General features: G+C 46.9%; 6 protein-coding genes across 6 annotated transcripts; 4 read left to right on the top strand and 2 right to left on the bottom strand.

The window, feature by feature from the left end:
- Window positions 1–617: 617 nt before the first annotated feature.
- FOMMEDRAFT_114825 (uncharacterized protein) lies at window positions 618–4,262 on the top strand (the record flags this gene model as incomplete). The annotated part of the gene is made up of 7 exons (XM_007271763.1): window positions 618–1,739; window positions 1,796–1,953; window positions 2,016–2,272; window positions 2,324–2,639; window positions 2,699–3,313; window positions 3,387–3,694; window positions 3,785–4,262. The coding sequence occupies exons 1-7, from the start codon at window positions 647–649 to the stop codon at window positions 4,260–4,262; spliced, it is 3,225 nt and encodes a 1,074-aa protein (XP_007271825.1). The 5' UTR covers window positions 618–646.
- Window positions 4,263–4,580: 318 nt separating this feature from the next.
- FOMMEDRAFT_114823 (ribosomal protein S12) lies at window positions 4,581–5,291 on the bottom strand (the record flags this gene model as incomplete). The annotated part of the gene is made up of 3 exons (XM_007271762.1): window positions 4,581–4,654; window positions 4,708–4,781; window positions 4,855–5,291. The coding sequence occupies 3 exons, from the start codon at window positions 5,289–5,291 to the stop codon at window positions 4,629–4,631; spliced, it is 537 nt and encodes a 178-aa protein (XP_007271824.1). The 3' UTR covers window positions 4,581–4,628.
- Window positions 5,292–5,482: 191 nt separating this feature from the next.
- On the top strand, window positions 5,483–6,594 carry FOMMEDRAFT_143489 (DUF862-domain-containing protein). Its single transcript, XM_007271761.1, has 7 exons — window positions 5,483–5,513; window positions 5,583–5,662; window positions 5,732–5,819; window positions 5,886–5,990; window positions 6,051–6,063; window positions 6,125–6,199; window positions 6,262–6,594. Exons 2-7 carry the CDS (start codon window positions 5,628–5,630, stop codon window positions 6,432–6,434), a joined length of 489 nt encoding a protein of 162 aa, XP_007271823.1. The 5' UTR covers window positions 5,483–5,513; window positions 5,583–5,627; the 3' UTR covers window positions 6,435–6,594.
- A 365-nt stretch (window positions 6,595–6,959) lies between these two features.
- FOMMEDRAFT_129942 (DUF862-domain-containing protein) lies at window positions 6,960–9,522 on the top strand. Its single transcript, XM_007271760.1, has 8 exons — window positions 6,960–7,129; window positions 7,196–7,274; window positions 7,337–7,441; window positions 7,496–7,508; window positions 7,566–7,640; window positions 7,696–8,274; window positions 8,328–9,164; window positions 9,245–9,522. Exons 1-8 carry the CDS (start codon window positions 7,032–7,034, stop codon window positions 9,451–9,453), a joined length of 1,995 nt encoding a protein of 664 aa, XP_007271822.1. The 5' UTR covers window positions 6,960–7,031; the 3' UTR covers window positions 9,454–9,522.
- Window positions 9,523–9,553: 31 nt separating this feature from the next.
- FOMMEDRAFT_149443 (uncharacterized protein) lies at window positions 9,554–12,398 on the bottom strand (the record flags this gene model as incomplete). Its single annotated transcript, XM_007271759.1, has 8 exons — window positions 9,554–10,227; window positions 10,296–10,521; window positions 10,594–10,720; window positions 10,793–11,170; window positions 11,238–11,490; window positions 11,546–11,659; window positions 11,711–11,784; window positions 11,849–12,398. 8 exons carry the CDS (start codon window positions 12,396–12,398, stop codon window positions 9,607–9,609), a joined length of 2,343 nt encoding a protein of 780 aa, XP_007271821.1. The 3' UTR covers window positions 9,554–9,606.
- A 192-nt stretch (window positions 12,399–12,590) lies between these two features.
- FOMMEDRAFT_143487 (uncharacterized protein) lies at window positions 12,591–14,330 on the top strand (the record flags this gene model as incomplete). Its single annotated transcript, XM_007271758.1, has 8 exons — window positions 12,591–12,862; window positions 12,921–13,154; window positions 13,215–13,371; window positions 13,431–13,634; window positions 13,692–13,835; window positions 13,889–14,083; window positions 14,137–14,215; window positions 14,273–14,330. 8 exons carry the CDS (start codon window positions 12,591–12,593, stop codon window positions 14,320–14,322), a joined length of 1,335 nt encoding a protein of 444 aa, XP_007271820.1. The 3' UTR covers window positions 14,323–14,330.
- Window positions 14,331–14,533: the final 203 nt, after the last annotated feature.

Below are 14,533 nucleotides of genomic sequence, written 5' to 3'. Positions count from 1 at the left end.
TAACTTTGGTTAAGATATGCGGTGAATATTGCTTTGGGTACGCATCGATAAAGAAAAAAATGGCAGATGTGATGTCGTCTGTATGTCCTACAGACAGGCCTGCGCTGCCTCCCACTTATTCGTATTTGGGATGCTGATTTCAGCATTTTAGCATCCCAAATACGAATCGCGCGATCAACTGAGCCCGAGACGACACGATCCCCGCCGGATGAGAAAGAGATAGAGAAAACGACAGATGATGCGTGTGCAAGGAAGGGGGAAGAAAAAAAGTGACGCGCGCCACTAAGCACGGCTTCTGCCAAAATCTCCGATTGATTCAAGTGCACGTGCCAGCTTTGAGTACAAGCATGGTCGTGTCACTAACAAGCGTCACAACCAGTAAATTAATTTAAGGGAGAGATGCAATGAATATTGCCTTGCGTACGACGTGTTTGAGCTGAGGACTTGGCAGAAACGAAGGCTCAATTTAAGAATTTCTGGCTGTGTTTCACAACGCAGTACGCCACAGACAGAAAGGGCAATGACGCGCTTCGATGCTAGTGCCAGAGCCTCCCAAGAGCGCGTCAAAGTCTCAGCCGACGCCCAACGGGCTCTGCCCAGTGGCCCTCTCGTCCTTTGCTCTCTGTCTCACTCCTCTACCACACACATGCATCACGATGCACTCGCCACCACTCCCGGACTACCCGTTGCTTCGGTCTCTGCTTCGTCTCCTCCGGCTGACCATGCTAAAGCGTCATCACGGCGCATCTTTCTCGGCCCCTTGCCATACAGGATCAATAACACCGGACATGCTGATAATGAAGCATCTGATTTCGTGAGCAAGCATGGATTACGTATATTTCTTCAGCAAGGCGGCCGTATTGAAGAGTGGACGGAAGCAAAAGCGAAGGAGTACAAGGAAAGACTGAAAGAACGGATTTTGGAGAGCGCCGCGTGGCATACTGTACTTGACCATGCCCCTGGGAAGGGTAAAAGGAAAAAGAAGAAGGGTATGCATATGCCGACTGTTGAGTGGAGAGGCGACACGTTTGAGATTGGAAAGGTTGCGGGTGTGAGCGTCAATATGCTTGCTACCCCTGAGCCTGAGGTCAGGAGTAATACCAGTTTGGTTCCAGATACACAATGGAGGAGTGATCGTACTATTCGGAAAGCAAAGAGTGCTACTATGGTCCACTGGGATGAATCGCGCAGCAGGTCGTTCTCGAGTACTGGTCCTGTGCGTGAGGATGAAACTGGCAAGATGTCCTTTGTTACTGCTCGGACGAATTTCTCGGATCCTGAAAGCCCAGGCTACTCGTCGTTCCAAGTACCTCAGACCATTTCTGCTGCTCGTCAAGTCAGTGAGAATTCAGACGAGACACAAGATGAGAGGAACGATATAGACGGGAGTACCTCTTCGAAGACGCGTTTGTTCTCCGACGCAGAGCCTGTGCAAGCATCAAACCTCCGAGGCGCGAAAAGCGAAGGTGATCTACCAAAGACGAGGCCCGGTTTACGGTCTATCCTAACTACCAGCCCTACGAAGGATAAAGGGAAGGGGAAAGCTGTGAGGTATGCTGAGACTCCTGTTAAAGGGACTCCCAGTGGCAGCCGGAGTCCGGCTCCGCCGGAAGAAGTTCTCGGACGTGAACCAACAGAGGTAGAAGTTTCAAGTGCTGCTGCTTCCGCTGAGGCAGAGCTGTCGGAAGCAAATGGGGAAGATGACGAAGACGAAGACAGGACGGCGGCCGTTATGAGAGGTAGGCTTACATTTTTGCAGTGCTGTAATGCAAATATGCTGATTACATGTCTACAGACCGGATGCTTGTTCGTGTGTTTAGATGCGACCACGAAGGCCTGAAATTCCCTTTCAATGAACAGGAATGCCGGATGACTCGCGGTCTAGACAGTAAAGAGTGGGATGAGTTCCTAGTGATTTGGAGGAATCGCCGAATTGAACTCTACGAGGACTACGTACGTTACCACATACACACGCATATAATAAAAATTAACATATGCATGGAATGGACATATAGCGGGCTCCATGCAAAGAACGAATCTTAGGTCATAAACATCTCGCTTTTGTTATTCCATTATCTTCTACGGAGACCAAATTATCTTTATATTCACCCGTTGATTTATCGTTTTGTCTAATTTGTCCTCCGACACCGACGAAGTCTAGTAGTCGCTGGAGTCATCGGTCGATTTTTCATCGGTCTCCGCATGGTTTGAATGTGTTTGTGTTGAAGCCGAAGAGTAGGTCGAGAGCTTTGGATTGGGTTTGGAACATATGGTGAGAATCTTAATGGGTTGTATACCATGAATTTCTTTTAACCTCGTGTAGGATGGAACTTGGCGGACAACTCCCGGATTATATCGAAGTCAGCTGTCCCCTCGTGCATTCGCGCGTACGCATCCCGATTCCAGAGGGTGACAATGACTGGCATGTCTTCACTCGGGATTATATCGTCGACGAGTGCGACCAAGCTATGGAAGGCTCCTTTGCATGGCAGACTGTCATTCACTTGCCTGTTTTGAGTGGAAGGAAAGTCGAGTTGTGTTGGCGGGCTGGTGCGAGGCTGGATTGGGTTTGGTTGAGGAGTGATGTTGATGGGAATGAACGGGCTTGGGAGGTGTTGTTTGGGATGGTCATGAATTTCGTACGTTCTCCGTCGTGAGCTTTATTGGATTTTTTTTGGCTGACCGGACTGTTTGATAGCTCGGCGCTCCGACCCAGCTGGAATTACATCTCTCAAGCCACTACCCAAGCCAAGTCCTACTAGACGACGGGAAGCATCTCGAAGAACCTCCTTCAATCGAAGGTTTCGTACACACGTACAAGCGAAAAACACAAACTCGAGTACAATACTACCTAGCAACGCACGACGGCTACCTATGCTCTATTCAAGCTGAGAAAGTCGTGCCACCGCCGACACCTACAGATCTGAAGAGCTTCGCGAAAAGTGAAGACGAGTTTCGGGAGGATGAACATACGAGGTTACGTACGCAGGTTATGAACGCGAGATTGTTTTGGGATTTGAGGAGTGTGTTGCTTGTGAGAAGGGCGGTGGTTGTTATTCCGGTAATTAAGGATGAGAGTATTGCGAAGCATGCGAGGAATCCGACTAGTGAGCCGGATGGGGAACAAAATGGTGAATTGGCGACAAGAATTGCGAGTATGTGGAATGAGGAGGCTGAGCTGAGGAGGTCGGAGAGTGATGTTGGGGACGAGGGTGGAGAAGACGGGCTTAATTCTGCTAAGGATAAGGGAAGGTTGAAGATGCATCGGTCGTTTGAGGTTGTGTTGAAGAACGGGAGGATTCTTCGGTTTGAGGTACGTGAGAGTCATTCTTCCAAGGACTTTTTGAACCTGACACATACTGTATCTATATTCCCTTCTGCTATAGACTCACTCGACGAAAGTAGCCATCGAATGGGTAACACACCTCCGCGCACTAGTCAAATACTGGACGAAACGATATCGAGACGACGCAGTGACAGAGATGAACATCCGGCAAAGTCTTGGTGAAGAGAAAGTCACTGTTAGCAAGCGGTATTGTAAGAATGGGTATGGACATCCGACGCCTACGCCGGACGTGGAGAATGCTTCGCTTTATATGGATGAGTATTGGAATTGGTGTGTGCTTGAGGGGTGTAGGCAGATTGTGAAGAGTGGGAGGGTGTATATGAAGACGAAGTTTCGCGCGCAGTATAAGTGCGTTGATTTCCTGTCTCTTTTTCCTTTCTGTTTCTCTTTCAATGCTCTTGTTTTGCCATGGAAGACTGATGAATGACGTCTACGCAGACACGCTCACCTAATTCTCATCCGAGGCACGCTAGTCATCTTCAAAGTAACCAACGACTTCAGCCTCCACAACCACCAAATCAGCCGTATCAACCTCATCGACGCATACGTTTGTTCAGGGTACTACGCCGCTCTCGCCCTCCCTCAAGAAGAATGGGACCCTAACGCCCCACCCATCGCAAAGCTCTTCCCAGATGGGCTGGAAACTCGAGACCGCGCAGAAGATACACTGTTCATGTTATGGTACCGTCCGCATGATACTAGTAATATTAATTACGCGGACGCGAAGGGGGATATGAATATGAATATGATTGCGGTACCGGAGTTGCATGGAAAGAAGAGGGTGATGTTTTTTAGGGCGAGGAGTCGGTTGGAGAGGGATGCGTGGTGTTGGGCGCTGAATTGTGAGATTGAGAAGATTGTGAGGAGGACGAAGGTGAGAGAGGGGAGGATTAGGAATTTGGGGATGCCGGTTTGAGCTTTGGGGAGTGTAAATTGTGGATTGGAGTCTTCGCTTTTGTGTGTTTATGATTCTTTTGATGACCTTTTCTTATGACCTTTTTTCGACTTTGAGGAATTCTTCTGTATTTATGGATTTTTATGTGAATTCTGCTTTCGTGATTCTCGTTGCATTTTTTTTCGATTCCTGCCTGTACAATTTCTCTCGGTCTTCGCTTTCTTGTATTGCATTAGTTTTCGCATTTGCAACGGATCTGTACAGTACTATAGTCTCTCATATGCTCTCATTCGTCTAATTGAAATGGAATATACTGTAGTGCATCCGCTTCGTGTGTGGTTTCGGGTGACTGTTGCAACTAGTAAGGATAAATATTAAAAAAGGTCTTCACTTCTTTGACTTCGGCTTTTTAGCTGTAAAACACTATTAGAAAACATAACGGAAGGTGGAGGACACGAGCACTGACCTCCGTATTTACTTCGAGCCGTCATCCTGTTTACAACGCCTCCAAGGTCATACGCTCCCCTAACAATCTTATACCTGTCATCCTTCATCAATACTCGTTTCTCTCTTCACAACAGCGAAACATGGAGATAAAAAATCGAACACACACCTAACACCCGGCAAATCCTGTGCCCTCCCACCTCTAACAAGCACAACACTATGTTCTTGTAAATTGTGTCCTTCACCCTGTATATACGCGACGATAGACTTCCCATTGGAGAGTTTGACTCTAGCGACTTTGCGGTTGGCGGAGTTTGGTTTTTTGGGTTTCATGGTGTAGATTTGAGTGCAGACGCCCTTTTTTTGGTAGTTGTTTTCGAGGGCTACGGAGACGGATTGGGAGGATTTGCGTTTGGGTTTGCGGCGGGTTGCTTGGTTGAGGGTTAGCCAGCGGGTCTGTTGGTGCGAGAGGTGCGGGAGGGAGAGGGAAGAGCTTAGAGAGGGTGGTGGGTGGAGGATGTTGGAGAGTGTGAGTGAGGTGGATGCATATTGAGACCCGCGGATTAAAGAGGGTATTCGGAGTGCTGAGCGGATGAGGGAGAACATGGTCAACTGCTAAGATCTTGGATGCTTGACAAGACAAGAAACTGTGGAATGACAGACGGAAAAGCACTCCTGCCGTTTTGAGCGTGTTGCGTCGATCGCGTCGATCAGCAGAACCTTGCAGAGGACGCGTTTCCGCTCTTCAGTCCAGTCACGGTCGAATGCTCCTTTGCTACCTACTCTCATCTCTGTCTGTTCAGATTTTATTCTTTTCATGATACATTCGTAAGTACATCCAGATATATTTTTCTAAGTAGACATACTACCTCGGCTATAATGGGAAATCCTGTTAAGTTATACGTGTATGATCAGAGCTATGGGCTTGCAAAGTATCTGTCGATGCCCTTGACAGGGAGGCAGATAGATGGAATTTGGTGAGTCTCTTGTTTCTACTCGTTGTGCACACTTGCATGGACTACTATGCTTATTTCTTCGATTTCTAGGCATACGTCGGTTGTTGTGTTTGATAAAGAGATAGGTTATGGTCCTTATGGTCAGGTGATTTGCATCTTCAGGCCAGGACAAACTCAGGTACGCCACTGTACACGGCTTTCCTTCTGAATGGATCTTATTTTATTTAATTTTGTATTTATGCAGGATGGCCAGCTTGTGCAAGTGATTGATATGGGAGAGACCACTATCGATGAGGAGACGTTTAATGATTATATCAAAGAAATGAATTCGATTTATACAGCAGATAGAGTAAGTCATCTGTAGCGGGTACAGGTATAGGGTATTGAGTATTGACTGTGAACGGTGCAGTATCACCTTCTCTGTGCGCCTTCCTGTTGTCTTAATGTGCAGGTCTTAACAGTGCTTACTGTTATTTGTCAAAGATTTCAACTGTAACTCATTGACAAATGATTGGATTGGCTTCTTAACAGGAGGTACAATCCCGTCGTGGATTACAGGTGTACCTACTTATATGCATTTTAAATCCACGTAATTTGCATGCTAATCTAAAGCCCTATAGATCTTCCTGCTGACTTCCTTTCAACTTGGCTTGGGGCTGTCCTTCGGCCTATAATAAACTGGATATACCGCAGATCCAATCAGAAGCCGATCCTCCATAGTCGTATAGAGCGAGGAGTCTCGGTTGGAGAGGGATGCGTGGTGTTAGGCACTGAATGTGAGATTGATGACTGAAGCTGGTGAAGAAAAAGACAAGAGAGGGGAAGATTAGGGATATTTGGGGATGTTGGTTTGGGGAGTGGTGGATCTTGGTTGGATTTGAGTGTTCATGAGTTTGATGACTTTGGAGATGACTTTGGAATTCTGCGTTTGTGGATTTCTTATGTATGATCTCTGGTTTGTTTGTTCTTTTCTTTTTTTGTTCATCGCTGGGCCTATGTCTGATTTTTACTTGCTTGTACTATCTCTTTAGGGTTTCTTGTATTGCCTTAGTATTTGTATTTGCGACAGAACAGAACAATATTATACTCTTTGTCATACGCTTTCATATGTTTATATCAGAATGGAATAAACTTTAACGGATCTGCTTCGTATGTGGTCTCGAATGACTGTTACGATCGGTAGACATAGGAAACTCGGGAAAACATTCCCTAATAATCATTGAGCGCATCTGCGTCGATCACGTCGATCATCGGAGCCGTGGAGGACGCAAGGACGCGTCTCCACTCTCGAAAGTTCCTTTGCTACGTACTCCCATCTCTGTCCTCTAACTTTTATTATCTATTTCATACACTTATAACATTTTCCAAAAATAAAGTTATTCTAGTGATTATGGGGAACTCTGTCAAGTTATACGTATATGATCTTAGCAATGGGCTTGCGAAGCAGCTTTCTATGCAGTTGACTGGTAGGCAGATAGACGGGATTTGGTGAGCGCCTTGATTCTCTTCCTGCAAGTCTGAATGGGTGTTTATGCTTATTTATGTGATTGATAGGCATACGTCTGTTGTGGTGTTTGGTAAAGAGATCTTCTATGGCCAAGGAATTTGCACGACGATGCCGGGACAGTCTCACGTACGCTCATTGTTGATGGCACCCCTTCTTAGTGACGGCTCATGGCTTAATCCTTTTAATAGCATGGTCAACCTTTGCAAGTGATTGACATGGGAGAAACTGCTTTAGATGAGGAGACGTTTAATGATTATATCCAAGAGATGAATTCGATTTATACAGCGGATAAAGTGCGTCATTCACTACTCGTAACGAAGATTAGAGATTGACTATACACGGTGCAGTACCACCTTCTCGGTAGGCTTTACTGTTGATTTGATGTGCAGGTTTGAGGGTGCTTATAATATGTCAAAGATTTCAACTGCAACTCATTTACGAACGATTGTATCGGCTTCTTGACTGGGGGGTCAATCCCGTCATGGATAAGAGGTGCGCACATATGCATACAATCCACGTAACTCACGTACTAAAGTCTACACCTTAGATCTTCCTGCTGATTTCCTTTCAACTCCGTTTGGTGCTGCCCTCCGCCCTACGATAGACTCAATGTTCCGCAGACCCACTCCTGGAGCTGTATCTCCGCAACCGTACAGTCAGCCTATGGCGTCCTCACTACTCCAATCTGTCGCCGCGCAAGCATCAGGACCTTCTGCTGCTCCAAGAAATTACTTACCGACTCCGGCTGCTACTCCATCACCGCAGCCTGCAGCAGCAACTGTAGCTGCTCCACTGCAAATATGCTCGAATTTACAGCATTTCCGAAATATACTGTCGTCTCATCGTGCTGTTTCGGCGTTCTTCACGTCGAGGACGTGTCCGCCTTGTAGGATCGTAGAACCTGTCTTCGAGGACCTCGCAGCGGAAAAATCATCTAAGGGCGTGGCTTTCGTTAAGATTGATTTGAGCGCGATGTTTGGAGGGCAGGTAGCGGGTGCTTATGGTGTTACTGCTACTCCGACTTTCTTGTTCTTTTTGGATGGGAAGAAGGTACATGAGCTTAAGGGAGCGAACGTACCGGAGTTGAAGAGTCAAGTTGATCTTCTTATCTTCCAAGCCTTTCCTCGTGAGTTCATTTTTTGTGTTTTTCGTTAAATACGGTTATTGACGTTTTGTTAGCGCATCCACATGCGATCAAGAAACTGCCTGCGATTCGGGCCATTTCCCTTGAGCCAATTCTCTTCACGCAGGTTCCAGCACTGGACACGGTCCAGTCCAAGCTCTTGTCCTTCATAGACGGGACCTCCAATACAACTTTCAGCGATACTGAGAAAGAGCGAGCGAAGAAAGTCCTCTCCAGCTCAGTTATCCCATTCTTGAAAACAAGAACCGACGCGAAGTTGAAGAACTCTGTACCGTCTTTGGCTTCGACGAAGAAAGTCTGTGAAGATTGGACGACGATTTCGACTGGGTTGGTCAAAGCTCTTCCGCAGGCTCAGTTGTTCCCGCTTGTTGACCTTTGGAGGATTGGGTTGTTGGATAATTCTATTTCGAGTTGGTGTGCGTCTACTACCGTGGACGTTCAAGGGATGATGAAGAATCCGGTGTTGTTGCTTTTGAGTAACGCAGCTTCTGGTGATATGTCTACGTTGCCTAAACCTGTTATTCTGACGACTCTACGGATGTTGTCTAACGCGTTTGCGAACGTCACGCTCGCACGTACACTCCTGAATCCATCAAGCCCAAGTTCCAGCTCTAGTTCATTATCAGCACGACAAATGCTAACGATTCTCTTGGTATCAAGTCTTCTGCACGAAGACTCAGCTGTTCGCACCGCAGCAGCAAGTTTAGCTTTCAACGTCTCGCTATTTTACCAAAAACCACGCGTTGAAGCTGCTAGGTCTGGGAGACGAGGTGAAGAAGAGGGAGAGGGAGAGAGCGATGGGGAGTGGGAAGTGGAAGTTGTTAGTGCTGTTGTGGAGGCATTGAGGACTGAGGTTGGGAGTGAGGATGTTGGTGAGTTGATCGTTTTGCAATTCTCGCTCTTATCTTATTACCTGTGTGTGAATTTTGATTGACTTTGTGTATGCGTATAGTCCACCGCTTAACGGCTTCCCTCGCTTTCTTCCTACACCTCTCACCGTCTTACGAGACACAACTCAAGCCACTTTTGGAAGTCTTACAAGCAAGGGACGTCTTAAAAGCCAAGTTGAAAGGCGGGCTTGGCGGGTGTGGAGAGAAGGGAGTAGGGAAGAAGGATGTTAGGATGTTGGTTAGTGAGGTTGCGGATGAGTTGTGTTGTTGATTTAATTTGAATATGTGTAACTAGTACATTTAATATTAATATTTATTTTTGGGGTATAATGGATAATGGATGTAGAAATCTATTTATGTACTTGGATTGACTGGTAATACTCGGACTGGTTAAACATGATTACATATTATCGACCGTAGTATCCTACAACATGGATCGTTGCTTTGACTCTCGGCCATCCTCCACTCGATTCCTACTCGCACTCGCACTCGCACTCATACCCTCTTCTCCCCATTTCCTCGAACACTCAAACCACCACTGCATAACAACCTCCCTCTCCGCATCCCCAACTTTCTCCATCACCTCTTCAAACACACTCTCAATTAACACTCGTCTCCGCTCTCCATCCGTTTGATCATCACCATAAGAAGTATCTATGAGTTGTTGAATTTCTTTGAGAAGGCGTGGGAGGGGGGCGGGGTGTGTAGAGGAGATGAGGGAGATTAAGGTTAGAGAGAGTGCAAAGTGTTGGTCCGGATTGGGAGCGGCAAGCGAGAGAGCTTGTAAGAGTTGTTCGATGCAGAGCCAGGCGAGTGCTGGGTCGCCCGCAAACGCAAAGTCTTCTTCTCTTCTATCGGGACTGCCTCGTAGCCACTGCCAAGCGCTTTGAACACCCCAAGTCGGTCTCTCGTCCGTGCTTGTCCGAGTGAAATTGTGAGGACTAGGACTGGTAGGATGTGAATGTCGACCTGTGCTTGCGCTCCGAACGAGTGCTGCGTACGCAAGTCGGAGTTGGGGAGTCGTTAGTCCGCCTTCTTTTGCGTTCTATACGCCCATTCATTGCCCATTGCTCAATAAATTATCATAAAAAGATTAAAGGGAGGTTAACGTACCTCGAGTAAACACTGAGCATACCCAGGGACTAACCGCCTTGCAAGACCGACCTTTTCAGCGGGTGTCTTACCCTTCAAATCCACCGTACCCTTTTCCCTCCGACTCTGCTCATGTTCCGCAGAAGATGACGTGTCTGCACTCTTATCTGCGTGCGCAGCAAAGATAGAGAGCATAACCGAATGCGCGGATTCGTATGTCTGGCGTTCGGATGGGTCTCCTAGGTGACTAAATATCACATAAATAATTTTTTAGTTACGGCATGTTGGGTCAGTGTGGGATGAAAAAAAAAGGACATACGGCTCGCAAAATGGTAAAATGACTTCTTCGATACAATGATCGTCTAGGACCGGGATGAATTGTTCGATACAAGCGAGGGTGAAGGAGCGTTTTGCATTGGCGAATGGGCCGCCTCCTGAAATAGAGTCTAGTCAGGAAACATAAAATTATTATCATAATCAAAAGAGGAGTAGTATCGCAAGGATTGTTATCGACTTACCACCGCCACAGGATACGTTGGTGTCTCGAACCAAGTTGCGAACAAACGATTCGCTCTCTAACACGTTGGTAGACAGGATATCAATAGATATGTAAAACACTTTCTTCAGCTCTGGAAACGTAGGTCCTTTGGCTCCAGTTGACGATCCCGCAGTTACTCCACCAAAGGAAGCGATGATGAAAGAAAGGGAGGAAAGGGTGTTGAGTATCGTTGAAGTGAGGTGAGAGGGTGAATATGTATTGGATGCCGTTGAAGGGGAAGGAGGCGGAGGGTGGAAGAGAATGGTGTCGAGGACGGCTTGTTGAAGCATGAGAGTCGAGAAGAGCTGTGTTTTGAGTGCGTTCCATATTTTCTCTGTCAACTTGGGTACCTTATTGCCTGGAAAAAGAATAAAATAGATCCAGCTGAGTACAAACAAGTTAGTCGGCGGAGATTCACGATGCACCTAAGTCATTCTTCGCTTGCACCTGAGCCAGCAGACTGGACCGCCAGTCTTCCTCGACGCGACATGCCATATCCTGTAATCTTTGAGTGATGCCGTTGAGGAGGTCCCATAATTCTCTTTTCTTGCGCGTGCGGAATAGTGTGTCGGACAAGATCATTATTACGCGGGCGACGAGCCTGCATAAGTACGCTACGCAAGTAAAGCTTTCTGATATCAGTAGTGCATCAATGTCGCGCTCCAAATTCGACCCTTCCTGTGGGATCATATATTCCAGCGAGGTATAGCGTGAATAGTTCGATAACACCTACGGAAAGGATTATTGAGCCTGAGTCGTCGCGAATCAGGCTGTCGAGAGAGGAGAGAAGATAAGTTCCCGACATGAATGCCTTCTCAATCGCTGCAAGGCAGGATGAGGCGAGGTTCTTGTAGAAGTTAAGCCTCTGGACAATGGGAGATGGTTACAAGGAACGTACGATCAAGTTGAGTGCAGAAAGCGCTTCCGTTGAGATCCAGTTAAAATATTGAGATGCGAGAAGTACAGGAAGTTCTGGTTATGTTTATCATAATATTTAAACAAGGCATATATGTAAGAAAGTTGGAAGACGAAATACCTGATGAGTGGGCGTCATTTTGCTTGAATTCACTCGTCCACGGATCTTTAGCAGCAGCGGTTCCTTCCGTTAAATCCGCAAATGCAAGGACTATCACTTCTTCGACAATTCGAGACAGTCGCTGTTCCACTTTATCATCACGAAGGTCTTTTATACCGAGAAACAGACCGCCAGATATGGCTAAACGCAGTAATGCATCTCCGTTGTTCAATCCATTTAGGATTCCGCGGATCCAAGTCGCAAGATCGCGTGTCACGGATGGATCGAAGAACCCTCTCTTTTTCTTTTTGAGCTCAATGTAGTTTTGTCGAATCGCCACTCTGAAAGTATTTCCTAATGAGAGGCAACTAGCAAGCGAGAGCGGATGCCAGACTGGAGAAGCGAGAATGGATGCTGTCAGTGGTGTCGGAGTCGGCTGAGTTGATGGCAGATGAACGAGGTAGTGGCATATTGCAGCTTGCAGTGTCTCTGTTGAAACGGACGGACTAGACTGGCGCAACTGTGCCAATAAGTTGAGGTAGCCTCTGTCGACAGCAACTTGGAGAGCCATGGTAATTCCTCAAGGGACCAAGGGCGCCTATCGAGCATGTGATTCGAGACAGTCAATTGCATCACGTGCATAGCCTGGTTTTTGTCACGTTACCGTAACGCGTCGCGTCGCGTCCTGCAAACAAACCTCCGTCTTAGACTCTCTCCGTTCTCGCCTTTTCTCATCGTCATATACTCCCCCGCAACTGCCACAATGAACGCACAGACAGGATTCTGGTTTCCGTCCATGAAAGTCAGCGAGATTTCTCGCGCTTTGGACGAGTGGGGGCTACGCATTTCCGAAGACCAACTTCAACGACCAACAACCGATGTCGTCCAAGCTATCTATCTCCTTTTCGTCCAGCAAGTCACTGGTATTACTCCGGAGATGCTTGAAGAGCCTACCAGCAGAGCCCTCGCATCAGTCGAGGAATTCCCTGAGCTATATGCCAATAGCTTGAATCTAAACCTCGTCCTGCACCACGTGTGCGTATCTTCCTCTGCAATTTCACTTGCAAGTCTTAACAGTGATTTACATCCTCAGCCAACGATTAGCACATATGGCGCGTGTTCAAGACTTCTCCATGCGCGACCTTGTCTTCCCCGAACCTGAGCGCACTCGGAATATCCTATCCGCTATTATCAACTTCATCAAGTTCGCGGAGGAACGCGCTCCGTTTCTGAAGAAACTGCGTGACCGGTCTGTTTCGGCTTTGTCAGAGAAGGAACGCACGGCGCAGAGGGTGGCAGAACTTAAACAGAAAATTGATGAAATACAGTGAGTATTTGATCTAATCGCAAATTTAACGCGCCCTATATTCACTGTTTTGTCGTATAGAAAACAACGAGAAAAGGACGAGCCACGGTTCAAAGCTCTGAAACAAGAAAACGAGCAGTTGGAGAAGGTGATAGAGGCAGTCGTTCTCGCAAAGCATGAGGTGGCTCGTGAAGTAGATATGCGAAAGAAAGAGAAGAGCGTGCTAAATCGTCAGAGAGTAAGTGACTTTGAAGACTTGTACGTAGAATGCTGATTTAGCTCACGATACTTAAACAGGAGGGCATTATCCGCGAAGTTGAACTCGTAACCAGCGCGATCAACTCAGCGCGTGGGCGTATAGTTCAATCACCGGATCGTATAAGGAAACATATCAGCGAGATGGCTATACTGGCACAGAATGAACGCGCTCTTATTGCTGGTACCGAATCAAAGACGCGTGAATTGAAAATCAAACTGGATGCATTAAGTGTTTTTGAGCAGGTGTGTATCGATTCGCGAGATATGCTAGGTTTTGCTGAGTTGCGCCGAATAATATAGGATATGAAGAAACTCGTCGATGACTTGCGTTCCATCCAAGCCGATCACAACCAAGCCATGACGATTCAGCACAGACTCCAGTCGTACCGAGAGGAGCTTGATCGAAAAATCATTATGCGCGAGCAGTTGCTTGGGCGTGCTGATGTACGCCATATCCTTGTATTTTCTTCCGAAGTTGTCTTTGACCTTCATCGTAGCGAGCGAAAAGACAGCTTAATAATGCTTTGGAGAAGTTCGCGCGAGCACAACAACATGCAGAAGAGCGGCGAGTGCGTTCGGTGGAAGAACTTGAACGGTTACGGCGTGACTACAGCGAGATGGCGGAGGAACGCAAGGAGAATGACAAGCTTGTGGAGGAGACGAAGCAGGAGGCTGACGCGGTTGAGCGAAAGGTCTTCTGGATTCCTTCTCAAACGAATAAATCGGTACTGACGCTGCACTACAGATGAAAGAGCATTTACGGAAGAACGAGGCCGAACTCGGCGAGTTACTGAGCGAGTACTGGAGGCTACGGCATCAAACCGGTAAGATCGATCGTGTGCCACACTTTGTTGAGCTAAATATACTTTCCCGATTAATAGAGGTATATATGGAGACCCTAGCGGAGAAACTGGGCATGAATATATCGTAGACTGTGTACTGTATTTATGGCGTAATTTGATGTAGGATATGGGTTTATATGTAATATAATTGAGATGTACTTTATGCCAGTTGAGTTATTGGGGACAAGGACCGTTATTACGTGATGCGATGATCGATCAAAGAATATCATCGCTGCTTACTCCGCGCCAACCCATCTCCCTTTGGATTCAATCTATCTTGTTCTCCCTCTCTCTGCCACA

Source organism: Fomitiporia mediterranea (assembly GCF_000271605.1).
Source record: "Fomitiporia mediterranea MF3/22 unplaced genomic scaffold FOMMEscaffold_18, whole genome shotgun sequence".
NCBI lineage: Eukaryota > Fungi > Basidiomycota > Agaricomycetes > Hymenochaetales > Hymenochaetaceae > Fomitiporia > Fomitiporia mediterranea.
The sequence above is the reverse complement of the archived record's forward strand: the minus strand, read 5'-3'. Positions and strand labels throughout refer to the sequence as shown.